Source organism: Camelus bactrianus, chromosome 12 (genome assembly GCF_048773025.1).
Source record: "Camelus bactrianus isolate YW-2024 breed Bactrian camel chromosome 12, ASM4877302v1, whole genome shotgun sequence".
NCBI lineage: Eukaryota > Metazoa > Chordata > Mammalia > Artiodactyla > Camelidae > Camelus > Camelus bactrianus.
In genome coordinates, this window is record NC_133550.1 from 63,864,994 (window position 1) to 63,891,293 (window position 26,300).

A 26,300-nucleotide genomic window follows, 5' to 3' on the forward strand; every position below is an offset into this window, starting at 1 on the left:
GGAACACCTCTGCAATCCAGACTGGACCATTCTGGATAAACGAGTCTACCAGATGCCTGTGCACACTTTGTTCTGTGTGCCGAACCACCTTCATGGTTCCACTTCCTGGAGAGATGCCTTTATCACTTACTCTCAGTCCACGGTGTTCTGAGTGGCCAGGCTCATCACTGTAGAATTTGAAGGCCACCCCTGATGTCGGGCCAGTGCCCACTGGCAGCCCCTACAGCTGGATACACGGATGCCTTTGACTGAGTCTGAACACCAGAGCTGTTTCCCGGAGCTCTTGAGTCCCCTCCCTGACCCCAGGCCTCAGTCCAGGGCAGGAAAAGAGGCCTGGGGTGGGGAGGGAGGGTAACAGGTGCTGACTGGTGGCCACCTGCTCCTCTCCGGCAGGGCCTGTATGAGAAGGCGCTGGAGGACAGCGAGAAGGCACTGGGCCTGGACAGCGAGAACATCCGGGCGCTGTTTCGCAAGGCGCGTGCCCTCACCGAGCTGGGGCGCCACAAGGAGGCCTACGCGTGCAGCAGCCGGTGCTCCCTGGCCCTGCCCCACGTGAGTGCGGCTCTGCGTCCACACCAGGGGAGTCCAGGCTCCCAGCCCTCGCGCTGGCCCTCACTTTGGCCGAGCACCACACCTCTCCGAGCCTCACACCTCTCCGAGCCTGACTTTCCTCCTCTGAGACGTGGAGTTGCAGACACTGATAGTAACACTGAGCTGGGATGCGTGCCAGGCATTGCTAAAAACACATGTGCATTAGCTTACTTAATCCTTGAGACAATCCTTTGAGGTAGAAATGATTATTACCCCCATTTTAAAGAAGAGGAAACTGAGGCATAGAGAGAAAGGAATTTACACAAGATCCCCAGCTAGGTGGTGGCAGACTAAGATTTGAACCCAGGCAATCTGATTCTTAACCTCAGCACACTGAGAGTAGAGGGTTGCAGTGAGGACTGAAGGGGGTGCCACATGTGCCGGGTCCTGACATTCAGGCTGTCCCTAGATGGGGAAGAGACAATGGGAAATAACCAATTGAAGGTCTTGCTTGTCCCAGCCCACACACGCTGGGCACATGTCTCCTCCCCATGTATTCTTCAACAAGTGTTTACTAAGCGCCCACGCCCAGACCTGTACCTTTCAGGGACACACAGTCTACTGGGAGACAAATGAGAACAGCCCTGGGGTCTGGACCTGGCTCCACCACTGAGCCCTGGCATGATCTTGGACAAAGCACTTCCCCTCTCTGCACATCAGTTCCACACCTATAAAGTTCCTACTTTCTCTCTGAAATAATGGGTGTAAAAGGGCTTGGAGAAGGGTAAATCCTGCCCTAGAAGGGCTGAGAAGGCTCAGGATTGGTCAGGATCCTGGAGGGCTCCCTGGAGGAGGCAGTGCTTGAGTGGGGCTGGAAGAAACAAGAAGAATTTGGGTGGGCAGAGCAGACAGGAGGCTGTATGCACAGTGATGGGGGAATTCTGTGCCGGAGAACTGGCCTGGGTTTCAGTTTTAATCTTAGGTCTGCCATCTACTAGCTGTGTGACCTTGGACAGGGTTTGGCGGCCTCTTTGGCTTGGTTTGCACCCCTGTAAAGCGGGTGATAACATACCATGTATCGGCGTTGTACTGAGGATGGAACCAGTGAATCGCACAGGGCAATTGGCACAATGGCTGGACATAATAAGTGTTCAGAACATTCACTGTTACTTTACTTCTGGCTTATTATTCTTGCTTCTCCAATTCAGTTTACTTCCCAACTGAGAAGTAGTCCCTGACTTGGACCCCATTCTCCAGTGTCCACAGCAGGTCCATATCCAGGTCTCATAGGACCCGCTCTTGGAAGGGCAGGGTGGCTGTACAGGTCAGGGAGCTGGGACCCAAGAGGGCTGGGAACTCCCCTGAGGAAAGTACCCAAACGAGGACTTCTGATGTTGAGTCAGAGAATTCCCCCCACCTTTACCAGGCTTTGTGGGGAAACGCTGACTGGGCCCTGCTCTGTGCTGGGCTCCAGGACCAGAGGTGACTTAGACCATTGGCTCCAGGAGTTCATCAGAGAGGTGGGGAGGTGGACGAATGCCCAGGACATCACAGCATCCACGTTGCCCCTTTGCAGCCCAGACTGCAGTCACTGTTTCTCTGTTTACTGATCGGTTTCCACACTAGACTGGAGCCTCCGTGAGGCCTGGGCCCCATCTGGCCGTGACTGTGGTGTTCCCGGCCCCTCGCTTGCCAGGCACACAGTACACAGTCAGGAGTACAGACCTGAAGGGAGGAAGGAATGCTGGGTGCTGTTGTACAGCCCATTCCAGGCTTCACACGTCCTTGCTCCTTTGGGCCTGTGCTCCAGCCACGTGTCCTCACTTGCAAAAAGTTCCAAGACATTTTTTGGTGAAAGAAGCAAGTTGTAGAACAAACAATAGATATAATAAGACTCCCCTCATATTAAAAAAAAAGGAAGAAATAAAGAGAAAATCCCCACAAAGCAGAACTAAGTGTCCTTTGTAGTCCATGTGCGTGGACTGTACAAGTTCCTAGATAAGATCTGTCGGGAAACACGCCAGCCTTGCTGGCTGTGCTCCCTGGGGAGGAGCCCAGGCCGAGGGTGGGGCTGACCCAGGGGAGCACTTGCTCTCTCTCCAACACTTTAGTCCTCTATAGCGACATCGTTACTTACAAATTATGGAAATGAAAAGCTAATGTTAAAATAAAACCCCCTGAATTTTCCTTTCCACTCCACACAATAAAGGGAAAAAGAGAAGCATGGGTCCCTGTCCCCAGCCCCACCACGTGCTAGCTGTGTGACTTTGGCAGCCAGTGTCCCCTCCCAGGGCCTTGCTCCCTTCTCCGTAACGTGGGGTAACCGACTGTAGGTCACTAACAGGGCTGCAAGATGTCCCGATCATAGCTTTGGGAGTCAGGACAGACTGACCCACTCTACCCTGTGTCTTGCTTTCCCAGGATGAAAGTGTAACTCAGCTTGGTCAGGAGCTGGCTCAGAAGCTTGGGCTGCGGGTTCGGAAGGCATATAAGAGGCCTCAGGTAATGGGGCTCTGGGCGCTGGGGCCTGGGCAGGGGTGGAGACAGGGAGACCTGAAGAGGGGGACCAGGCGCCTTCAGGAGAAGTGTGTGGGGTGGCTGGGGCCAGGCCAGGAAAGAGGGTGACGGCAGGTGATCTTCCCCGTCTGTTGGCTGAAAGCCCTGGAATGATTTCCAGAACCTTTTGGAAAAGGAAAGAACAGCCAGAGCTTCCAGCTTACCTTAGATGCCAGCTGTTAAAACCCACCCTCCCCGCCCCGGCCTGGCCGACTTCAACACCCTGGAGACGGCCTCAGGTGACACTGGCGTCCTCCAGCCTTCTGTTCTCAAATAACCCCTGTGGGGCGCTTATTTGAAACGCAGGTATCTGTTCAGATCCATGTATCTTCATTTGGCTCCTGCTGTGGGCCAGGAAGCTGCACAAAGGAAAGGGTATGTCTCTCGGGTTTCCGCTGTGACCTTGAGCAAGTTAGTTCTTCTCTCTCCACTTTCTTTCCCGCATCTGGGATGTGGGGATAATGGTGCATGCCTCAAGGGTTTATGGAGGATGAAAATGAGATGTCTGGGGCGGTGCCTGGCACAGCGCTGGCACACAGTAGGAGTGTCTCTGTGCAGGTCATCTGCCCTGGTCATGGCTATAAGAAGAAAATCCCTGAACCTGACCCAGAGAGGTGGGGCAGGTGACCCCCCTTGGGTCTGGGCGCAGGGTGACTTGGAGGGCACCACAGACCCCACCCGCCTGGCTGGGGCTCCTCTGGTGCCCTGGCTGATGGGACCCTGAGCATCTTTGCAGAATCCTCATCTCTTCCCACCTCTCTCCAATCTCTGGCAGGAATTGGAAACCTTCTCTCTGCTCAGTAACGGCACCGCGGCTGGTGTGGCAGATCAGGTAGGATGGGGGCCAGGACCCCGAGCCTCCCTCCCAAGCCCCCCAGGTGCCCCCGCCACCCCAGGACCAACCTGTCTTGGTTCACCCGTCATGAGAGCTTGGGATTCATTCTCTGGGAGGTAAATGACCTAAAGCAGCAGGACCAGAGGCATCACACTGAAGGATCGGGCTCAATTTATCCCTGTCCCCACTGCTGTAGGCCAGCACCTGCCCTGGGAAGAGGGATGACTGACAGCTTGGGCCTGGACCAGGCTCTCAAGGGCAGCTCTGGGACCCACAGCACCTCCACCTCCCAGAGGGGCCTCTTGTGACCGCAGGGGCGAAGAGTGGAGATGGGCTGTGGCTGCCGGTGGCGGGAGTGGTTGCTGCAGGGGAACTGTCAGGGGTAACCCCACTCACAGACCCCTGAGAAAGGAAATGATGGCAGCAGGAGGAGTGGGAGTAAGGAAGGAGTGAAGAAGAAGGAGAAGCAGTTGGGACCAGGCCAGCAGGCCCTGTCCCCCCAGCACACACATCAGGCCCCCCCACCGCTCACCACGCAGGAACTGCTCAGGTGGACTTTGAGGCTTTCTGGAAGGGGAGGAACAGGCTGTACAAGCGCTGAGGAGGGCTGGTGTCCTGCTGCTTCCTTGTACAAGGGCCGACTGAGGCCCACGAGTGAGGAGGGGACTTGGCTGATATCACATAGCGAGGCAGCAGCAGGCCTGCCTCCCTCCCTCCAGAGCATTCCAGTACTTTCATTCATTCACTCAACAAACTCTCAGGGCTGAGATACTTGTGTCCTTGCCCTTGGAGGGTTACCAGGCTGCAAGGGAGGCAAGTGTGGATCTGCATGTATAGCACTCATGATGGTTCATAACCCAGAATTATTAGGCCTGGCACCTACCAGGTCCTTAAAAAAAAAAAATTAAGTGAATGTCTTAGTCTGTTCAGGCTACTGTGATAAAATGCCATGTACTGGGTGATTTATAAAGAAAATAACTTTATTACAGTTCTGGAAACTGGGAAGTCCAAGATCCAGGTGCTAGCAGATTCGGTGTCTGGGGAGGACCCCCCTCCTAGGTCACGGTGGTCCTCGAGTTGTAATCTCACAGAGTGAGATCACCAGGGCCTGGACCAGGCTCTCAAGGGCATGAGGGCTCCACCCTTATGACCTAATCGCCTCCCAAAGGCCACCTTCCCCTAGGACCATAATCTTGAGGGTTAGGATTTCAACATATGAATTTTGGAGGGACAAGCATTCAGACCATAGCAGTGAGTGAATGAATGCACAGTTGCAAATAATTTCACAACACCTGGAGGGAGGTATACTATTTACCCACTATTACGAAGGAGAAACTGAGTCACAGAGGAATTAGGTGACTTGTCTGAGTTCATCCAGTGTGTGCCAGGCACTGAGTTGGGGTCTGGGTATGTGCTGAACAAGACATACATGGCCCCTACCCTCAAAAAGCTCACAGTCCACTCCACAGTCTGATTCCAGCCTCCCTGTCCATCCTCACCATCTTTTCCTCCCCCACCAGACATGTGTGCACCCATCCCCTTGGCTCCACCGTGAGCTCCCCTGGGACACACACAGCAGGTGCGCTGAAGATATTTGTTGAGTGACTAAATGACTATGGCCAAAGGGCCACAGCAGATGTGGGTGGAATGCCCAGCTCCACAAAGGCCAACCCTTGGTGTCTACTGAATCTGCAGCCAGGGGACCACCTCAGCCCCTGCCAAACCAGTCACCCATCCCTGCAGCCTTGCTGGGGCCCCCACTACCTGCACAGAGGCCAGGGCTGGTCACAAGGATGAGGGTCTGTGAGAAGCCCACGCAGAGTAGACTCCACGGTGGAGAGGACAGGTCAGACCCTGCCTCAGTGCACTAGCGTGGTGCTGTGTGTGTACACACATGTGCATGCATGCAGACACACCCACATCCAGCACACATTCCCACACCCACATATCCCCTCCCACACGCACATAGTGGCCTAAGGACACACAGGGGACAGGAGGACAGGGGAAGTGTCCCAGCCAGATCCCCTGATCGTCTTTAAGTTATATACAGACACTGCGTGTGGGCCTGGCTGCTGGGATCCCTGCAGGGTTCTCCGTGTGGAAGTACCAAGCAATCCACATGCGTGCCTGGGAGTGGAGACTGCACAAGCTGTGCCCATGAGGAGCTTCTTACGACCTGGGAGACAGGCACGGCCTTCTGGGTGTGGCGTCTGAGCCACAGCTGCCACTTGGCAACAGTGGGAGCAAGACGCAAGGAGGGCTGTGAGTTCTAGGAAGACAGAGCCTGAGGCAGCCTTGGCCTCATGCTCTCCTTGGACTTCGTAGAGCTGGAGTGGCAGGATTCAGGCAGGTGGAGAGGAGGGAACAGCTCCCAAGGCCAGGGGAGAGTGAAGGCTTGAGCAAAGGCCTAGAGGCAGGTGGGGAAATACCCACCACAGCCCAGAGCTGGACACAAGCCAGGCAAGTCCACTCGGACGGAACGTGGAGGCTGATGAATGAGGACACCCGTTCCCCGCAGCCAACCTCCTGATGGCTTAGATTAAAATCTGATGTTGCACATTTAACAAACACATAAAGTACTTCCTCTGTGTCAGGCCCTGTTCTAAGCTCTGTACAAATTTCAAGTGATTTCATCCTTTTAACAGTCCGAGGAAGTGGGTGACTGTATCATCCTTACCTTACAAGTAAGGAAACGGGCCCAGAGAGGACGGGGAACTTGGCAAGGCCACAGAGCAAGCTCAGAAGGTCCAAGGGTGGCACTGGGACCCCACCTGGGCTGATTTAGCCTGGGGCTGTAATGAGGGAGGGACATTGGTGATTCAGGAGTGGCACTTTTGTCTTTGAGCTGCAGACTATCCAGGCCTGGCATGTGTGTAGAGGGCTGGGTACCTTCCCAAGGTATGGGCCCTGTCCTGTGATGGGTGAGGAAGCCGGACCCAGAGGTCGTGTCCCTTCCCCTGAGGGCACTCCCTCGGGGGCTGACATGAGGCTGGCCTAACTCCCCCTGCCCCCTGCCCCCTTCGGTAGCATCAGCATCAGTCGCTTGGGGAGGGGCCTCGAGTGCTGGGCCCCACGACTCTGAGTCTTCCCGGTCCGCCCTGTCCTTCCTCTCCACAGGGAACTTCCAATGGATTGGGGTCCATAGATGACATCGAAACAGGTAGTATGCCTGGTGCACTGGGGTGGGGTGGAGACCCTGTACCGGGGTAGGTGTCAGAAGAGTCAAGTCCCTCCCCTCCCAGCCCTGTAGACAGGGACTCCTGAGGGCTCCCTGCCCCGGGACTACCTGAATATGAAAGAAGATAGTGAGTTCAGGAAAACAGACCCCACCCTACCTCGGAGAGGGGAGAGCATCTCTCCAGCCTGGGAGGTGGGGGGGACCCTATCCTCCAACTAGGAGTCCCACCTTTTTCAAAGTCCACCTCTCCTTTTTCCTCACTGACTTCCAGGAAGGGTCACATTCCATTTTATTTATTTATTTTTTAGTTTTTGAGGGGGAGGTAGTTAGGTTTGCTTATTTATTTATTTATTTTTGGAGGAGAACTGGGGATTGAACCCAAGACCTTGGGTGTGCTAAGCATGTGCTCTACCACTTGAGCTACACCCTCCCCTCCTGGAGGGGTCACATTTTAAAAGTGTCAGAGAGAGGGCATTGCTTCCTCCAGAGGTAGGACATTCAGGCCCTGACCAGGCCCATCAGGGAGACACTGGAGGAGCCCCTCCCACTCCATGGCATCCCTTCTTCACTAGCTGAGCCTCCCCCGATGGGGCAAGCCAGCAGGGCTCCTGGTGGGAAGTGGGGAAAGGAGGGATGGTGTTGGATGAGGACCCCAGGGCCCTGGGACACCAACCCCACTCCTGCCAAGCAGGACCCCTACAGCTACTGAGCCCCACCCCATCCACAGATTGCTACGTGGACCTGCGAGGCTCCCCGGCTCCCCTCCCCTCTACCCCTACGATGCCCCTCTTCCCTCACGTTCTGGATCTGCTGGCCCCCCTGGACAGCAGCAGCAGGGCCCTCCCCGGCACTGACAGCCTGGATGACTTCTCCGATGGGGACGTCTTTGGTCCAGAGCTGGACACCCTCCTGGACTCGCTGGTGAGCCATGCTGCGCCCTCCTGTTCCTCTGAGCCCTTCTCCCACCTGGGACCCCATCACACTCATCCTCATGTCCCACGTGGGGTGAAAGGAAGGCCCTATCTCCCTGTCACAACTGGGGAAACGGAGGCCTCAGGAGGGAAAGGGACTTGCTCTGGGTAGAAACAAGACGGAGCAGAACGTGCATCCAGAAGGGATGGAAGATCCCTGGTTCCACCCCTTCACCCGGTGGGACAGGTTGGGGCCCAGGCACAGAGGGGTCAGCTAGCTTCGGGCCTGCAGTGTCTGGTTCTGCCCAGGCCTGAGCGGTCCAGTTATCCTCCGACCCCTCCCTCTGTTCCCACCTCGCAGTCTCTGATGCAGGGTGGCCTGCCTGGCAGTGGTGTGCCCAGTGAGTTGCCCCAGCTGATACCTGTGTTCCCTGGCGGGACCCCGCTGCTGCCACCTGTGGTGGGCGGCTCCATCCCCGTCTCCAGCCCATTGCCCCCTGCCTCCTTCGGCCTCGTCATGGACCCCTCCAAGAAGCTGGCTGCCTCTGTGCTGGATGCCCTCGACCCCCCAGGCTCGGCTCTGGACTCCCTGGACCTGCTTCCATACTCAGAGACCCGGCTGGATGCCCTTGACAGCTTCGGGTCGACCCGTGGCTCCCTGGACAAGTCCAGCTCCTTCATGGGTGAGTCCTGGGTGGGCACGCTCCTTTCCAGTTTCTGGAGAGTGGAGTTGGAATTACAGTTTTGTTTTGCCTCATGGTCTAGGGCCACGTCTTCTGAGTTTGTGTCTCCTGCAGCGCTCTGAACAGTGTGGGACTGAGGCCTAAGGGGTCAAACAGCAGAGCTGAGATAGTTTAGGACTCCAGACTTGCATTCTGGTGTTCTCCGCCCAGCTTCCTGGGGCCCTGGGGTCGCCAGACTGGTGGGACCCCACGGGGATGATCCTGAGGCTGGGGGAAGGGTGCGAGGCCGTGGGCTCCTTCAGCACCACTCTGAGCTAGGGCCCTGGAGAAGAAACACACCTGCTGGGCCCTTGTGGGACTGGCTTTCTAACCGTTGGACTTAGGCCAGGGCATTCACTGCCAAGGAGAGCTCACAGAGCTGCAGGGGCACAGATGGGCTACACAGAGACATCCTGGAGCGGTGATGGCGGAGCTGTCTCAGGGTCTCGAAGGAGGAGGTCATCTGCTGGCAGAGGCCACAGTGCCACACAGGCCTGGTGACGCAGGGACTGGCAGACAAGCAGAGGGGAGGGCAGGTTGGGAGCCTTGAAGGCCTGAGGCTGGTCTCAGAGGGCCCATGAGCCTAGCTGAGAAGCTCGAACTTTCTCCTAAGGACCACCGGGCCGAGGAAGGTGTAAGTACAGGGTGGACATGCTCAGGCTAGGATGCTTCTATGTCCCTGGGCAGTGGCCTGAATAGTAGAGGATGTGTGCCCTGGATGGCTTCCCCAAGTTAGAAATACTTTAAGAGAAAGTCCTCGGGGGGCCCCTCATGCCCTTCAGAGCAGGTGGGTGACCTCTGTGTCTTCTGACCCAGAGGAAACCAACTCCCAGGACCACCATCCCCCGAGTGGCACTCAGAAGCCAGCCCCCTCGGTGAGTGACGCGGCGAGGATTGGTGACCAGGTACCTCGTGCTTTCTGGGGTGTGGGGGAAAGTGGCTGTGGGCTCCAGCGAGAGGGGTGAGCCCTCAGCATGGGATAGGTGCTGCATCCCCCAGGAGGCCAAGGAGGGGCACCCTCAGAACAGATGGGCCAGAGGTGGGCTCTTCCTTCCAAACCCTTCCTAGTCCAGCCGTGTGCTGGGAGGGCGAGCAGAGGGCACTGCCACCCTTGTCTGTCCAAAGAGGACATCGGGGCTCAGAGAGGTTAAGTAACTTCCCCAGGGTCTGTAACATCTCTGCTCTTGGGACTTGGCCAGGGTTGAGTTCAGGACAGCAGTTGACCAGGACTTAGATGGCCTGCACTCTGGCCTCAGCCTAGACACAGCTGTGTGGCCCTGGGGACGTCACCCAACCTCTCCGAGTTTTGCCTTGGGGGCTTGGGAGAGAGGACGGGCAGATGAGCCTGTGCAGGGCCACTGCTGTTCCTCTGCTTCCACGTTGGGCTTTCACTCAAGGAAAGGTCCTGGGCCAAGGTCACTGTCATCCATGCACCCTTATTACGCTAGTCTAGTCCTGCTGGATTCTTGGATCATGTTAGAAGGAGCTCCCTGGCTGGGAGGGTAGAGGAAGAGGGAGGGTCCTGGGCTGCAGTTCTGCTCTTGGGTGGGATTAGGGGGTGTCACAGTGCCCGCACCTCTGGTGCCCAGGCTGGCCCCAGTGGTCCAGCCCCCAAATGGCCAGCCTCCTCCTGTCACAGCCAGAGCCTTCCATGCCTAACACCGCCTTGCTCATCAAGAACCCCTTGGCTGCCACCCACGAGTTCAAGCAGGCGTGCCAGCTCTGCTACCCCAAAACAGGTAATGTCCCTCCTTCATCCACCCTCTGCCCAGAAATGCCCAGAATCGCAGGAGCATAAAATTCCAGAATGACAGAATCCTAGTGGACCAGTCAGAGATGAGTGTGGAAAGACAGAAGCCCCTCCGGCTATTTCCGGCAGACAGGGGTGTAACGTGGGAGTCGGGGACTTTCAAAACTGCTGGAAAGTCAGGAGGCGTGGAAGCCAGGAGTCTCACTGGGCCTTTAGGCTACTTCTCCACAAGCTGAGGACCAGAAGTCAGGCTGTGCTGCTCTCACACGGAGCTCTAGGGGCTGCCCGAATTACTGGCCAGTGTCACAGCCGCCCCACAGCCCAGAGGCTGGTGCCTGGCTGTGGAACCAGAGTCCAGCTGGCATCTGCCAAAAGAAATGCAGCCCCCTCCCCTCCCCACACTCCACTAACTGTCCACCTCTCACTGGGTGACGTGAAGCCTTGCCTAGAACCCAGGTGGTGAAGGAGTCTAGGAAGTATAGTTCCTAGGCTCCTGGCCCCTAAACCCAAGGTTTTAGAAGCAATTCAGAATAGAGGCCCAATGTTGGTAGACAATTTAAGCACACCTTGAATTTCAGAATTCTAGACGCTAAGACTCATGGCGTTTTATTTGCCAGAATCCCACATTTAATCTAAAATCTAACATTTTAGAATTAATAATCTCTTGGTATCTCAGGGTTAAAAATCTTACCGGTCTAGAATTCTCCATCTCAGAGGTGTTGGAATTGACAGGACCTCAGAAGTCGTCTAGTTGCTGCCATCCACCTACTGCAGGACTTTCCCCCCGTCTCCTCAGCAGTCATCCTACCAAAGCCTGTGGCCCTGCGGGGATGGGGAGCAAAACGCTGTCTTGCTGGTTGGCTGTGCCCATGAGAATTCTTCCTTGCATGGACCTCGGCCTGCCTCCCCGGTCCGCACACCCACTGCTCGCTGCCCCTGCGCTGGGGGAGCAGACTGACGCCCCACGAGCTGGTGCACACCCAGTGCTGGCCCAGCCAGATCACATGGGGTCCCCACAAGGCCATTTCCTCTTGGTCGTTTTGAGGAGACCCCCTACCCCATTGTTGGGAGAGGAAGCCCTTGGTCAGAAGATTTGAGAGGACCAGGGAAGAGGAAAAGGAGGGAGAGGAGGACTCTGGCAGAGGAGGAATCTTTCCAGGGCAGGAGAAGGGAGGGGCCTGGTCTCTACCAGGCACTCTCTTCATAATTTGTTCTAGGGAAACACTGAGGTGGTCAGGCTCCCTGGAGAATCAGGGTGGTGGTAGGAAGTGGGTGGGTGCTGGAAGGGGCTCCCTGGAGGGAGTCTCCTCAGCCTAAGGCCCCCATCTCCAGGGAGCCTGTGGCAGGAGCTGGCGGGAGGCCCAGGGGAAGGAGGTGGGTTTTTCAGGTCTGAGGGCTAATTCCCACTGCTTGGGCATCAGCCGTCCCCTTCAGTTCCGCTTCCAGAACCACAGCCCCTGTCCTCCCTGCCCGGCAGGCCCCAGGGCGGGTGACTACACCTACCGCGAGGGCCTGGAGCACAAGTGCAAGCGGGACATCCTGCTCGGCCGCCTCCGGAGCTCCGAGGACCAGACCTGGAAGCGGATCCGGCCGCGGCCCACCAAGACCAGCTTCGTGGGCTCCTACTACCTGTGCAAAGGTGGGTGGGCCTGGCTCCTCACGCCCAGCTACCACTGCTCCTCGTCACAGGCAGCGACGGTGGTCCATGGAGGATGGACCGAACATCAGAACGAGCAGCGCCTGCCCTGACCAGCCCCCCGGACAGGCGGGAGCATCCAGTGTTCCTCTGGAGCTGGAGCCCGGCGGGGCCTGCACCCCCAGGTGGCAGGGTCAGACAGTTCACGCACAGCTAGTTTCTGTTGCGCTGCAGGGTCCCAAAGGGCTGTTGGAAGGAGGTGGAGAGTCCGTGTGAAGTGCTGGGGACTGGCACGTAGTCAGGGCTTGATGAATATTAGCATTTAAAAGTGAGTATGTTGTGTTGTTGTCCTCACTTCTGGGCTCACATCAGTTTGGTTAACATGGACGTCTGTCAAGTACCTCATTTGCTCTCTTCTGTTCCCCAATCAAGCGTCTCAGTGCAGTCTACATGGCAAGACGTGAACAGTCTTGATGTTTGAAGTGCTTTATAGCATCCCCTTTTGTCATCACACATCCTCACAACAACTCTGGGTGAGGAAACAGGCTCTGGGAGCCCGCCCCAGGCTCCAGCTTTATCCCACAACCAGCCCGTGACAGGAGCTCCTCCTGGCTTTCTGGATCAGCTCGTTGTCTTCCCAGCTGGATCTTAAAGATTTGTCATTTCTGAGCACGAAGGCCTCCGCCAGCCATGCCCTGGCCGGTGTGGATGAAGTCCCAATTCTGCGAGGCCTACGCGTCCCCCATCTGCCCCAGCCATTCCCCTAATACACTGAACCCTGGCTGACTCCTTGCACACGCTGTGCCCGAGGAACTTGGTCATCCTCTGTTCCTCCTTTGAGCAGCCCCTGGATCTTGTGAAGCCCTTCCCTGCAGGGCTTCCCCCTGGGTGCAGAGCTAGTTACAACGCAGAGCTGTCTATGGGGTCACCCAGCCGTGTGCCTGCAGGCCTGGTGGCGGGATGGGATGGGGCCAACTTAGGAAGACTGTGAGGCAGGGAGAGAAAGAAAGAGGAACAGTTCCCACCCTCAGGAAATGACCAGTCTCTGGGCAGTGAGCCTGCTGCCCTCCCAACTCCCTGGCCCCCTGGAGTTTTATCTGTTATTTCCCTTCATCCCCACGACAGCCCATGTCCTCCCTTCATGGACAGACAGCTGAGACTCAGGAGTAACAAAGATTCCCAGCCCAAGTCTGCCAGACTCCAAGGCGCATGCCTTCCGCCACCAGTGGCAGTTTCACACCCCTGGTGTTTATGTAGAGGCTCCACAGAGCCCTTTCCATGCCCGTCCTCTCGCCTGACCCACACACGGCAGCCTGTGGGGTGCTGGGGCCGGGGTGGCCGCCGTGTTTTGCACATGAAGATGCAGGAACCCCCCACACCTAGGTGTAGAGCAAAGGAGGGGCCTGGCCTGGGAAGGGCTTTCCCTGAGCTCTGCCACCATCCCCCGTTCAAGTCCTCGTGTCGGCCAGCCCCACCACACACTCCGCTGAGCCTGGGCCCCACCAGGTAGTCACCGGCCACAATGGTGGTCATCAGGGCGCTGCCGGCTGCCGTCCTGCCTGGCGGAACGTGTGTCCTGTTGCCTCTTTGCAGACATGATTAACAAGCAGGACTGTAAGTACGGGGATAACTGCACCTTCGCCTACCATCAGGAGGAGATCGACGTGTGGACGGAGGAGCGGAAAGGCACCCTCAACCGCGATCTGCTCTTCGACCCACTGGGGGGCGTCAAGCGCGGCAGCCTCACCATCGCCAAGCTCCTCAAGGAGCACCAGGGCATCTTCACTTTCCTCTGTGAGGTACCTGCCGCCCGCCCGCCCGCCCACTGGCCCCTCCACGCTCGCTGCGCAGACAGTAGGGAGGGGCCCCCGGCGCGCTCCACCGTGGACTGGCAGCCCTGGAGCCCACGGGTTCTGGGGGCCTGACCTCAGAATCAGTAGGTCCTTGGACTGTCAGTTAGGCCCATAGGATCCTATCACACTAGAGCCCAGATCCTACCCAGCCCCCTCGTTTTGCAGAGGTAGAAACTGGGGCCAGAGAGAGAAATAACCACACCTGCTCTTTCCTTGAGGCCGTCATAGACTCAGGTGCTCTAGGTCCTCCCCATCCTCCCCACGCCTCCTCATCCAGCTGAGCTGGCTTCAATGCCCGCTGTGCCTTCCTGCCCCGTTTCCTGCCCGTGTCCAGCCTGAGTCCTCTCCCTGGAGTGCCCTCCCCATTTGTGCATCTTGGACCGTCTGAGGCTCAGCTCTGAGCCCAGCAGATCCGCCAAGCTATTCGTTTCCTCCCGGGAGCTGTCACAGAAGACCGTGCTGGCCTCCTGCCTCCCCACCCACCCAGCCCTAGTGTGACAGGGACAGGGACAGCATCAGGTCTGTCTCCATGAAGTGAGAGCCGGGGGTCCAGGTTGTTGGCAGGGTTCGGTGCCGCTGGGCCAACCTTGATCCACCACACAGCCAGCCCTTCCCACCGACTCTTAGAGCAGGTGGGCTGCCCACTCCCTTCAGGGAGTCACGGCTCACAGCCAGATGGCTGCATGTACTTTACAAAGCAGTTCTGTTGCATCCTTTTCTAGCTTCACAGTGAACCTGGGGGACAGAGCAGGTGTGATTTTCCCCAGGCTACAGGTGAGGAAACTGAGGCTAAGAGATATGGAGTAACCCCCTGCCCAGGCATTTGGAGTGATGGGATCAGAGAGGGAAGGCCACAGACCCTGGGATTCCCTTCCTCACTCCCCTGACTCAGGGCAGGGCTTGCAAGGACCCAGTCTGTCCCTCCTGGGTGGCCATGCTGGGTCCCAGCCCACTCTCTCCCCGGGCAGATCTGCTTTGACAGTAAACCTCGGATCATCAGCAAAGGCACCAAGGACTCTCCGTCTGTCTGCTCCAACCTGGCTGCCAAGCACAGCTTCTACAACAACAAGTGAGTGGGACCCATACCTGGGCCAGGCCCAGGGTGGTAGCAGGTAGAGAGTCCCCCAGGGGCCCCCCAGCTCAGATGCCTGGGGAGCAGCTGAGGCCAGAGGCAGGATTTGGGACTCATATCCAGCATCCACCTGGAAAGGACAGAACTACATTTATCGAGTATCTACTATATTCCACGCATCCTCTTGGGTGCTGTAATGATTTCTGCAGTCCTGTGAGGGAGGAGTTAGTATCTCTGATGTACAGATGAGAAAGCTGAGGCTTGGAAGCAGCTTACTTAGCAGACAGGTGGGGCCACATCCCTGACTCCCTTCCAGTGCCTCCACTGACGTGACACGGGCGACTGACAGTCAGTGGGAGGGGCTGAGTGGGGCCTGGCACCCGCCTTTGCTCCTTCTGACTCCCCTTGGCTGTGCTCTTCCATGGATGATGGAGCCCAGTTCCTGGCGTCAGACAGGCCTGGGTCTAAATCCCGGCCTGGGTCTAAATCCCAGCCTGGACAACGGCCTGTTTTATGTCCTCTGGTGCTGTGACCTTTGGCTTCCTCATCTGTAAAGCTGACGACGATGATCACAATCTCCTAGGGTTTCTGTGAAGGTAATTAAGGCTCCCAGCCCAGAGGAGGTGCTCGATTATTACTCCTCTGGGTGCAGGACCAGCTCTGGGCCATTGAGCTGGGGAACCTGAGGGAGACACCCCTCCTTGCAGCCTCATAGCTGGTGGAATCTGGTGCCCTCCTCCTATGGGCAGCTCCATCTTTGAGCTGTCCTCCAACTGAGGCCAGGGCAGTGGCATACGGCTGAGACTCACACCAGAACTATCTGAGTGCAGGACCCCCACCTCTTCCCTCCTGTGCTGCTGTGTTCTGGAGATGGTTAACAGGGCAAGAGGCACCCAAGGAGGAGCCCTACTAGGAATGGGGGGTAGGGGCTGCAGACTGCATCATCGTCATCCCCTGCCCTGCCCCGCCAGGTGCCTGGTGCACATCGTCCGCTCCACCTCCCTCAAGTACTCCAAGGTCCGCCAGTTCCAGGAGCACTTCCAGTTCGACGTGTGCCGCCACGAGGTGCGCTACGGCTGCCTGCGGGAGGACAGCTGCCACTTCGCCCACAGCTTCATCGAGCTCAAGGTCTGGCTGCTACAGCAGTACTCAGGTGAGGGGCAGAGGGCCGCCATGGCCGGCGGTGCGGGGGGCTTCTGCAGTTCAGAGGAGGGCAGTTACTGGGGGGCGACTGCAGAGCAGCCACAGAGGACGCAATGGCTCTGCTCTCTGGGAGCTTCCAGGCTCTAAAGATCCTGGTTGTGTCCCTGTCCAGGCAGTGCCGGGGGACCGCGCGCGGAGAAGGCGGGGAGGCAGAGCTGGGCCCTGTTCCGCCAGCTCTCAGGGTGGTCTGGTCTCAGCACTGCCCTCCGAGCCTCCACTGCTCCCCTGTGAGGTGGTGGCCATGATCTCTGCCTCAGAGCCCAGGAGGTTGAAAGCTGATCACTCGCTCACTCACTTGCTCATCTGAGGGGGATTCGTTGAGCACATGCTTTGTCAGGAGCTTGAGCGAGAACGAGGTCCCAGCTCCCAGAGCACTGGGGTCTGTACGTGAGGGCAAGGCAGACAGTCCAACAGGTAGGTAGTGGATCCTGTATTCCATCTGCTCCCGGAGGCACACTGTCCCCCGCTGTGTGTGATGATTTATTTAGCAGCATGTGTGTGTGCGTGTGTAACATAAAATAATGGTACGTCTAACAATCATTGTCTTCTTAGAGTTGACAACATAGGGTGACACAATTTCCGATGTGCCTCAGTGTCATGAGGAGAGTAAAGCAGAGCAATAGGATGGATAGGGACTTGGGGAGGGGGCGTCTTGGATAAAATGGTCTGGGAAGGCCTCTCCGAGGAGGTGGCATTTAAGCAAGGAAGGGCAGGGAGAGCGTTGCAGGCAGAGGGAACAGCAAGGCTGCAGGCCCTGAGGCAGGAGCCATCTTAGTACAGAAGGGCCATCTGTGAGGCCAGAGCAGCTCAGGGCTGAGTTGGGGGAGGGGCGGCTCTGGGGTCAGATGAGGCCTGAGAGGTCAGCAGGGACCCGAGCATGTAAAAGTCTCTAGATTGTTACTAGAAATGGTTGAGATTGTTCTAAATAGGATGTGCAGGATTTAGGGGGTGTAAGCAGATGGAGTTGTATGACCTGATCAATGTTTTTAAGAAGTCACTCTGGCTGCTGGATGGAGAACAGAGGGGCCAAGGGCAGATGGAGGGAGACCCGGGAGGGTGGACTCAGGCCAGGGTGGCAGTGGTGGAGGTGGTAAGGGTGATCAGAAGTTGGGTGTTTTGATGGTGGAGCCAACAAGAGTTGTTGATGGACCAGATGTGAAGTAGGAGGTGAAGAACGACCTAAGTCGCCTCCAGTGGGGTTGCCATGTCTGAGAAGGGGGTGCTGCAGGAGGAGCAGGTTCGGGGGTCTCACATCAGGGTTCCATGTGGCATGTGGGGTGTTTGAGCTTCCTGTTGGATTGCAAGTGGAGATGTGGAGCAGGCAGCCAGATGTGGGGGTGTGGAAGTTTATGGGCGAAGTCTGGGCTGGGATGTATATTTGAGAAGCAAGCAAGAAAGCACAGTAAGCCCCTGATGGCGAGTGGCCATGGCGGAGTGCCATCCGTGGGACCAGGTCGAAAATGAAATCAGTTCTGGGAAAGGGACCAGAAAGCCAGAGGGGGTTGGGAGGGGGCAGGCCTCATGGAAGAGGCTATAAGCTGTACCTCAGAGGTGGGCTTAGTGTCAATAGTCAGATTGGGGGGGGTCTGGGCCACCAGGCTCAGGTGTTTGCCCTTTGACAGCTGGCAGTGAAGAGCCCTGGCCCCTCAGTGAGCTGGTGAGCCAGGCTGGGCCAGGCACAGAGCCCTAAGAACCAGAGGGCGTGAGGACCCACTAAAGGAGATGGGGGCCAAGGAATGGTGCTGAGCAGCTAGTCTGAGAGACGGGGACACTGGCAGGAGTGCAGGGAGTCCCCCTGCCAGGCTGCAGAGCCAGCATCTTGCTCCTCCATTCCCCACTCCTGGCTGCATTTCATCCTCTCTGTCCCTGTGAGGGCCTGGAGCAGGCCTCCGTTCCCAACTGCAGATGCCCCCATGGGCTCAGAGAGGATGAATGGTTTGTTTCCCTGCTCCCCACTCTTTCCGTGGCCTGATGGGGAGTGGTGCCCCTCCGCCTGGGCCTGGGGCGGCACCAGCACCTTGCAGATCCCCTGCCCTTCTCCTCACCAAGCTCCAGGGATGCCTGTGTCTGCTTCCCCATCCCCAGGCATGACCCATGAAGACATCGTCCAGGAATCCAAGAAATACTGGCAGCAGATGGAGGCCCACGCAGGGAAGGCCAGCAGCAGCTTGGTAAGAGCCCAGGTTGGCACTGGGGGTGGAATCAGCCCCTACCAAGGCCAACCCCCATCCGTTTACTTGGATATAATTTATTTACCAGAAAATTGTGAGACTAGGACAAAGGGTGTATACCCTTCTCTGGATTCCCCAGATGCTAACATTTTACTGCTTCCCACACTCTGTCCTGTGTGTGTGTGTGTACATATATACATACACATTTATTTACAGAAATTTAGACTTTTTGAACCATTAGAGAGTAAGTTGTAGACGTGATGTCCCGTTACCCCTAAATACTTCAGTATGTATTTCCTACAAATAAAGACACTGTCTTACATAATAACCACGGTGCAGTTGTTAGCATCACAACATTCACATTGGTGTCATTGTCCAGAGTATGGTGTACTATCATTCAGGTTTCACTAATCCTCCCCAAATCCTGGCAGTGCACTGCTCTCATTGATTGTGTCTTTAATCTCTTTCCATCTTGAGCAGCTCCTCAGTCTTTCTTTGTCTTTCATGACTTTGACATTTTTGAAGAGCCCCTTGTTCTGTAAAAGGCCCGTCCACTTGGGATTGTCTGACGGGTCCTCAAACCACAGAGGTGACGTCTTGTCCTTGGTTCACGCGTCGGGAGGCACATCTCTATCTGTCCCTTCATCAGCAATGACTTGGTACCTTGATCAAAGGTTCCTCCACTGTAAAGCTTTCTCTACTGTGAAATTATATTTTCCTCCCTTGTAATTAGTGAATGTCTTGTGGGGAGGTCTTGGAGACCACATGAGTGTCCTGGTAGTCCTCAACCTTGTCACCCACTGCTGGTATCAGCCCCCGTTCCTCTTGCTCCTTGCCCTGGTCCCGAGGACATGAGCTCGGGCCCTGGGGCGCTAGCAGGCGGGGAGACAGGCTCAGAGCATGCTCAAGACTTGCCCAGGCACATAGAGCGGAGTAGATCTCGGGTTCTCAGGCACTTCCTCTAGAGCTCACTCTGCTCCCTCCCCACCCTGCACCTTCCCCCTCACCCTGGGTGGGTGTGAGGCTCACTCACGGCAGCTGACTGAGCTGCCACTTACCAGGCCCTTGCTCTGCGCAGGGGGCCCCTGCTCTGTGCAGGCGGGGGGCCCCCTCCCATCCTAACAGCCCCAGGGGGCAGGGGTCACTGTAACTTCAGGTGACCTGGGGATAGAGGGGTGGCCTCAGGGCCTCGTGCCATCCACACCTGAGGGATGACTCTGCCACAGTGCCAGGCCCACCCACGGGCCACCTTGGGAGAAAGCTGGGCCCCTGGCCCCTCTTGAGGCCGCCTGGGTGTGGCAGGGAACCTGGGAGCAGGCAGGCTGGTGGTGGGGCAGGCCCAGGCCTGGCTGACAGGGCTGCCCGGCCCAGGGCCTTCCCTCTGTCTCCCTCCCTGCCTCGTTCCTGGTCCTTTTTCTCTCTCTCTCCTCTTCCTGGTTGCTCCTGTCCTCTGTCCCTCTTCTGTTCAGTCTTCGTCCTCACCCACTACGTGGTTTATTTTTGCTCCTGGCTAGGAGCCTGGCTGGGAAGCAGCGAGGGACTCAGGTTGGACCTGCAGTGTTGTCTTCCAAAGAGAGAACAGCCTTCACACCCCCTAGCCCTCTGACCCCCTCCATCCCGCCCCGGGCTGCTGCAGGGGCCCAGGACCGATGCAGGCCTGGCTGCCCGGTGGTGCCGTGACCAACTCCAGCCCTCCCTAGCTGCCAGGGGTCCCACCCTCCCCACCTAAGGTGCCACTCTCGGTCCTGGCTCTGGAACAGGGCTTCTGCATGGGCCTGGCTGGGGCCCGGGCATGAGGCGTCTTGTTTGCCTGCTGTCAGAGGGTGGGGCCAGCGGCACTGTGAGTCCAAGGACAGGATGGCAGGGTAGTGCTGCTTGGGCCCGGTGCCATGGTGTAGCTGTGCCATCCTGCAGAGAAGCACAAACACCTGCCTCACACCAGGTCCTCGGGCCACTCACCTGTGAGTGGGTTAGAAACGTCTCTGAGACTCTGATTCTGCTCCGTCAATGGGGAATGACCCCCCAGCCCCCAGGGCTATGGCGAGAAGCTGTGGAGACTGTGCAGCTGTGAGAAAGGAAGCTCGGGGGCCTGGCATGGCTGCTCACTACAGCAGAGGCTAAGCCTCCAGACCCTACATACCTCACCTGTGAAATGGGCCCTCTCATACTAATGTGAGAATCCAGGGGAACATCTAGAAATCGACAATGATGCAGATAAACCTGCCTGTTGCAACACAGACTATGTCCCAGTTCCAAAGGCATGATTTTACCCTGTTGCTGGGATGTGTGTTATCCGGGGACCGAGCCAGGCCGCGAGTCTCCCAGTGCCAGGCCAGGGGCCAGTCAGCACCCAGCAAAGACAGAGCCCTTCCTGCTCAGAGCAGGCCCTGGGCCAGGCAGTGCCGGGGACACAGCGCTCCCTGGGGAGAAGGAGATGGCTGCCTGGGGGTGACCCCACACCTGAGGCTCCAGGGAGGACGGGAGGCTCCAGCTAACAGGAGGCATGGGGCTGGCCAGCACAGCTGGGTGAGGAGGAGGCAGGTGGCAGGAAACAAAGCTGGGTGGGCACTTTTTCCACCTCTCACCCCCGACCTTGCCCCAGGCAGGGGTGCAGAAGAGCCAGCCCTCCTGCCTACAAAGGAAGGGCTGAGGCAGAGGACAAGGAGCGAATGTGGTGGGGCCTTAGAGAGGCTAGGGCTACCCAAAAGTCTGTCCCACAACCTGAGGCAGCTCCTCTGTCCCCACCCCCTGCAGATGGCTTCCCACCAGGCCTGACCCTCACAACTAGATGAGTCGGTCAACCTGAGGTAGTTCAGGTACTACAGGAGGAGCTTATAAGAGGGGCAGCTGCCACTTAGGAGAGCTTCAGGGAAGGCTTCCTGAAGGAGGTGGTGCTCGAGCTGAGTTTTGAAAGTTTCTAGAACAAGCCTGATAAAGAATGGAGAAGGACATTCCAGGCAGAGGGAACAGCATGTGCAAAATCAGGGAGGTGTGAGGTCGCACTCCATGCCCGGGGAAACTCCAGCAGCTCCACGGAGCAGACCCACTGGGACTATCCAGATAAGGCAGAGAGCATTCCATCAAGAGTCAGGAGCCTGTCCAAGGCCTGGTTCCTGCACTGAGAGGCCATGGGGCCAGGAGTTAAGAGGTCACTTCCTACCAGTAAGTGGTAATAGACCGGCCCACCCCAAGGCTCTACGTGGCACTCATGCTCCCAGAAGTCACCTGTGACAGACCCCAGGGCCTCAGCCTGGTGCCTTTGGCTTCACCAGCCCCTCTCCCCAACAGGGTGCCCCGCGGACCCATGGGCCTAGCACCTTTGACCTGCAGATGAAGTTCGTGTGTGGCCAGTGCTGGAGGAACGGACAGGTGGTGGAGCCTGACAAAGACCTCAAGTACTGCAGCGCCAAGGCCCGGCACTGGTGAGCCAGGCGCCAGGCAGGGGCATGGGCAGGGTGGGGGCCCACCCGAGCACCGTAAGTGAGGGCACCGGGCTCTCCATAGAAATCACACAGCCTGCTCTGCCCTGAGCCCTCCCCAAACTGCCCCTGCTGTGTTCTGCAGCTGGACCAAGGAGCGGCGGGTCCTTCTGGTGATGTCCAAGGCCAAGCGGAAATGGGTGTCGGTGAGGCCACTGCCATCCATTCGTAACTTTCCACAGCAATACGATGTGAGTGCTGGGGCTGGGGTGCAGGGGGAACAGTGGGACCTTGGGGATGGGGGCCATGGTGTCCCGGGAGGGCTTGCCTGCTGGCTGGGGCAGTGACTCAGGTCAGTGGGTCTCAGCAGGCTCTCCCACACCCGCCCCACAGCTCTGCATCCACGCGCAGAACGGCCGCAAGTGCCAGTATGTGGGGAACTGCTCCTTCGCACACAGCCCGGAGGAGAGGGACATGTGGACATTCATGAAGGAGAACAAGAGTGAGTGGGCAGGGAGGGGCCTGGTGGGGTCCCCCACTCATCGGCAGAGCCAAGAGCACCTGCTGAACCTGCTTTGCCACCCAGGCCCTGCCTGCTCTGGGTCTCCGGTTGACCGGGCAGCCCCAGGGGTCCTGTAGGGGCCATGGGACAGAGTGGATGGAGAGTCCCCTCTCACCAGACACTCTGTCCCCTAATGCCCACCAGTCCTGGACATGCAGCAAACCTACGACATGTGGCTGAAGAGACATAACCCAGGGAAGCCGGGGGAAGGGACGCCCATCACTTCTCGGGAAGGGGAGAAGCAGATCCAGATGCCCACGGACTACGCAGACATCATGGTAACAGCCCCCACGCGCCTGGGGCCCTGGTCCGAGCCTGACCCGAGGGCGGTCGGGAGGGGCCCAGCCTCCCTGGGGGAAGTGGTCCCGGCAGGGGTGTGAGGAGCGGGCACCCACGGTGGCCGTGTCCCCAGATGGGCTACCACTGCTGGCTCTGCGGCAAGAACAGTAACAGCAAGAAGCAGTGGCAGCAGCACATCCAGTCCGAGAAGCACAAGGAGAAGGTCTTCACGTCCGACAGCGACGCCAGTGGCTGGGCCTACCGCTTCCCCATGGGCGAGTTCCGGCTCTGCGACAGGTGCCCTTGGGGAGGGCAGGGCAGGGCTGGGCTGGGCGCGGTGCGCGGAGAAGGTGGAGGCCGTGGTGGGCTCTGGCTCTGCTTGGCCTGGGGATAGAGTACACGGGTGGTGTGTCCAGGAACAGCTGCTCTTGGATGCGAGAGCCGGGCGGGGCGGGGATGGGACTGGAGGTGCGGACCCCGGCTCTGCAGTCCTGGGTCAGAGCCTTGAGAAGGCCTGGCTGGGCCCACTCTCACCAGGACTGAAAATGCACCAGGAAAGGCTTGGCCTGGGGGAGGTGGAGTGGGGCCCCCACTCCGGCAGCCGTGCGGGAAGGCGCACAGGGCTTGGGCAGTGAGCCTCCTGCCGCCCACAGGCTCCAGAAGGGCAAGGCCTGCCCGGACGGGGACAAGTGCCGCTGCGCCCACGGGCAGGAGGAGCTCAGCGAGTGGCTGGACCGGCGGGAGGTGCTGAAGCAGAAGCTGGCCAAGGCCCGCAAGGACATGCTGCTGTGCCCGCGGGACGACGACTTTGGCAAATACAACTTCCTGCTGCAAGAGGACGGGAATGCCACCGGTGCCACCCTAGAAGCCCCTGCTGCTGCCACCGTCACCGGGGAGTAGGCCAGGTCTTGGCCGTGGGTGGAGTCCTAGGATCAGGGGACAGGGGTGGGGATAGAAGGCCTGATAGGAGGGCCAGGGCAGGCCAGGGCTGGGGGTGGGGGGCCCCTCATCAGGCAGCCCCTGGCTCCCCCAGGCCCTGTCCATCCTCTCTCCCCCGCCCCCTCCACCAGTGCATACCCAGGTGCACGAGCTGCAGCCCCACGCGTCCCAGGGTCTTCGTCCTGCGGAAACCCTGGGCAGATCCTCCCACCCCCGGCCCTCCCAATTGCGGAGGGAGGGGCCTGATTGACCCCTCCAGCTCCAGCCTACAGCTTTAACTTCTATCTGCTCCTAAAGGGGACACCCAATGCTCAGGGCTGGGAGCCTGGGGTCCCCACTTGAAGTTGCAGCAGGAGCATCCTTCTCCCTGCCCGCTCTCACCCAACCCGCACCTCCTTGAGGGCAGATCAGGACACAGCAGAGGGCAGGAGGCCCCAGCTAGCTTTAAAATTCAGCCCCAGGATAGGACTGGGGCCATTGTACAGGTCACTTACCCTGTAGGGCCTGTTTCCCCTCTGGTTGGAAGAGTGAGAGGGGCTGAGCTGCATGATTTCTGGAGCCTGAGTGAGGAGCCTGGCTCTCTGGTGAGGCCACCAGCCCAGCTGCTCTCCCCTGTGGGCAACTGAATGTAGATTATAGATCTTCAGAGCCTTCAGAGATGACCCATCCAAGCCCCGTTCTGCAGATAGGAGAACTGAGGAGCGGCCTGCCCGGCATCCCCAGCCCACGGCATGGTGGAGATGGGGTGCAGGCTGCGGCCCAGGACTCAGGGCTGGTTACTGGCTGGAGCCTTCAGGCTCTCGTAGGGATGTAACGGTCTCTGAATCAGTGTGCAGCTGGGTCCCAGGCAGCAACGCTGGGGGGCTGGTCGTGTTAGCACCTGTAGAGGGACAGTCCCCTCCTGAGCATGGTCGTAAGGAGTGCTTCTTCTTGGCTGCTCGAGGAGGTGGTGATGGGCAGGGCACCCAGGGCTCGGGTTCTGCACAGAGACCAGGGACCGGGGGTAGTGGGAGGGTGGGTGCTCGGGGGATGTGGAGAAAAAGGAGACTTGACCCTGGGCAGCATGGGCCACTCTGGGATCAGACACCACCCCTCTTCTTAGAGACTCAGCAGAGTCCTTTCCCTTCTCCCTAGACCCAGACCAACAACTATGACCGTCCAGCCCATCCCCTGCCTGATCCCCGGGCCTGCCAGCTGCCTGGGACCCCAGCTGACCCCCAGCGCCTGCCCCCACCACCAAGCCCTCTCCCATCCCTCTTGTCAGACATGTCTTTGTGCACCCCCTCCTCTCCATCCCACCCCTGTGGGCAGACCCAGCCTCCCCTGGTTCCCTAGACATTCCAGAATGCCCCACACCATTGGCACAAGGAGTGGGGACCCCCAGAAGGAATCAAGGACTGAAGCTGGAGTCGGTGTAGGGGCAGGTGAGACAGAGAGAAAGGAATACCCTTTATTTCTCCTCAAGCAAGAAGTGAGAGCTCTGATAGGAAGACGGGCACCCCAGGCTGCAGAGAACCCTGTTCCTCTCGCTGCCACTGCCCAGCCTTCTCCTGATAAACCATGGCATGCATCCTTTCTGCTCCCTGCCCCTCCCCCAGCAGGCGGGCAGTGGCGCTGCTGGAGGGGAGGGGGACCCGAGGTGGGGGCCTTGGCCGTGAACGTTGATGACTCGTGTTTTCCCTGATCCGTGCTGTTGCAGTCTGTCGTCACCAGCCTTGTTTTTAGTGTGTATATATGTTGCCCCCGTGATGCATATATACACAGGTATTAAATATATCGCTCTATATAATATTATATATGTGTGTGGTATCCAAGGAATCACTTCTAATGAGGGCTAAAGATAAAAATTTGGCCAGAAAATGCAGCCATCCTGGAATAAGGAGGATTTCCAGGGCCATCAGGCCCTTTGTGAGGACTGAGGGACTGGAGCCAGGAGTCTGAGGTGGTTTGGGCAGAAGCAGCCCCTGCCGGGCTCCTATCTGCCTGACAGCTTTCAGATCACCCTAACCTAGTGGGGAGAGAGTGAGAGTGCTCAGGGAAAGAAGACGGTAGGTGTTTGTCTTCCACCCAAAGGAACAGGATTAGAATCCAGATTTCTCTCCTCCAACGTACAATCCATGCAGGGGCCCTTCGATCCGGGGCTCCCTGGTCTGGCCAGAGCTGGATCCCCCACAGGGCTGGGGGAGAGGGAAAGGAAGGCTGGTGGGGGACGACACTTTGAATGATGAGTGTGATTCCTTCAGTTGTGACCCTGACTGGGGAGGCTCAGAGAATTGAGTCGGGCCTGTGCTCCCCACCAACAGGCAGGGACGAGATATCACGGTGAATATGGTGAAGGGGGACAGGCGCCCCGATGGAGTGTCCCTTTGGGGTGGAGCAAAGAGAGATGCTGCATTTCTCAGATGGGCAGTAATCAATTTAATGGTCCTTTAAAAATGTCTGTGTATTAAAAACTTAAGAATACCACACTTTAATATTAAATATTCATAAGGTCTAGTATCTTGATAATAATGTAGATGTTTTAATAACAATTTTTGTCCTTCTTAAAATAAAACAAAAGAAACTTGCTTCTTTTAGCCTTTGTTCTAGAAAATAAACGTGTGCACTTTGACCTCTGTCCCCGAGGTGTCACTCCTGTTCCTCCCCAGCTGGCACTTGTGCCCGGGCTGCTCTTTACTCATGA

At 57.8% G+C, this 26,300-nt stretch overlaps 1 protein-coding gene across 8 annotated transcripts in view; it reads left to right on the top strand.

The window, feature by feature from the left end:
• ZC3H7B (zinc finger CCCH-type containing 7B) overlaps positions 1-26,184 on the top strand; it is a 49,853-nt gene extending 23,669 nt beyond the window's left edge. For 3 of the 8 annotated variants that reach the window (XM_074375607.1, XM_074375606.1, XM_074375608.1), the window contains exons 5-24: positions 394-552; positions 2,953-3,033; positions 3,394-3,462; positions 3,863-3,919; positions 7,040-7,082; positions 7,828-8,021; positions 8,373-8,694; positions 9,550-9,638; positions 10,373-10,472; positions 11,961-12,122; positions 13,713-13,918; positions 14,941-15,041; positions 16,016-16,197; positions 18,333-18,418; positions 21,707-21,840; positions 21,983-22,088; positions 22,231-22,339; positions 22,544-22,677; positions 22,812-22,975; positions 23,332-26,184. In XM_074375607.1, coding sequence (XP_074231708.1) covers positions 394-552; positions 2,953-3,033; positions 3,394-3,462; positions 3,863-3,919; positions 7,040-7,082; positions 7,828-8,021; positions 8,373-8,694; positions 9,550-9,638; positions 10,373-10,472; positions 11,961-12,122; positions 13,713-13,918; positions 14,941-15,041; positions 16,016-16,197; positions 18,333-18,418; positions 21,707-21,840; positions 21,983-22,088; positions 22,231-22,339; positions 22,544-22,677; positions 22,812-22,975; positions 23,332-23,578 — 2,745 coding nt within the window. In that variant the 3' untranslated portion in view covers positions 23,579-26,184. Of the gene's footprint in view, positions 1-393; positions 553-2,952; positions 3,034-3,393; positions 3,463-3,862; positions 3,920-7,039; positions 7,083-7,827; positions 8,022-8,372; positions 8,695-9,549; positions 9,639-10,372; positions 10,473-11,904; positions 12,123-13,712; positions 13,919-14,940; positions 15,042-16,015; positions 16,198-18,332; positions 18,419-21,706; positions 21,841-21,982; positions 22,089-22,230; positions 22,340-22,543; positions 22,678-22,811; positions 22,976-23,331 lie in introns of all 8 variants that reach the window. The other 5 variants (XM_074375609.1, XM_074375611.1, XM_074375610.1 and 2 more) reach the window with 5 other exon arrangements.
• Positions 26,185-26,300: the final 116 nt, after the last annotated feature.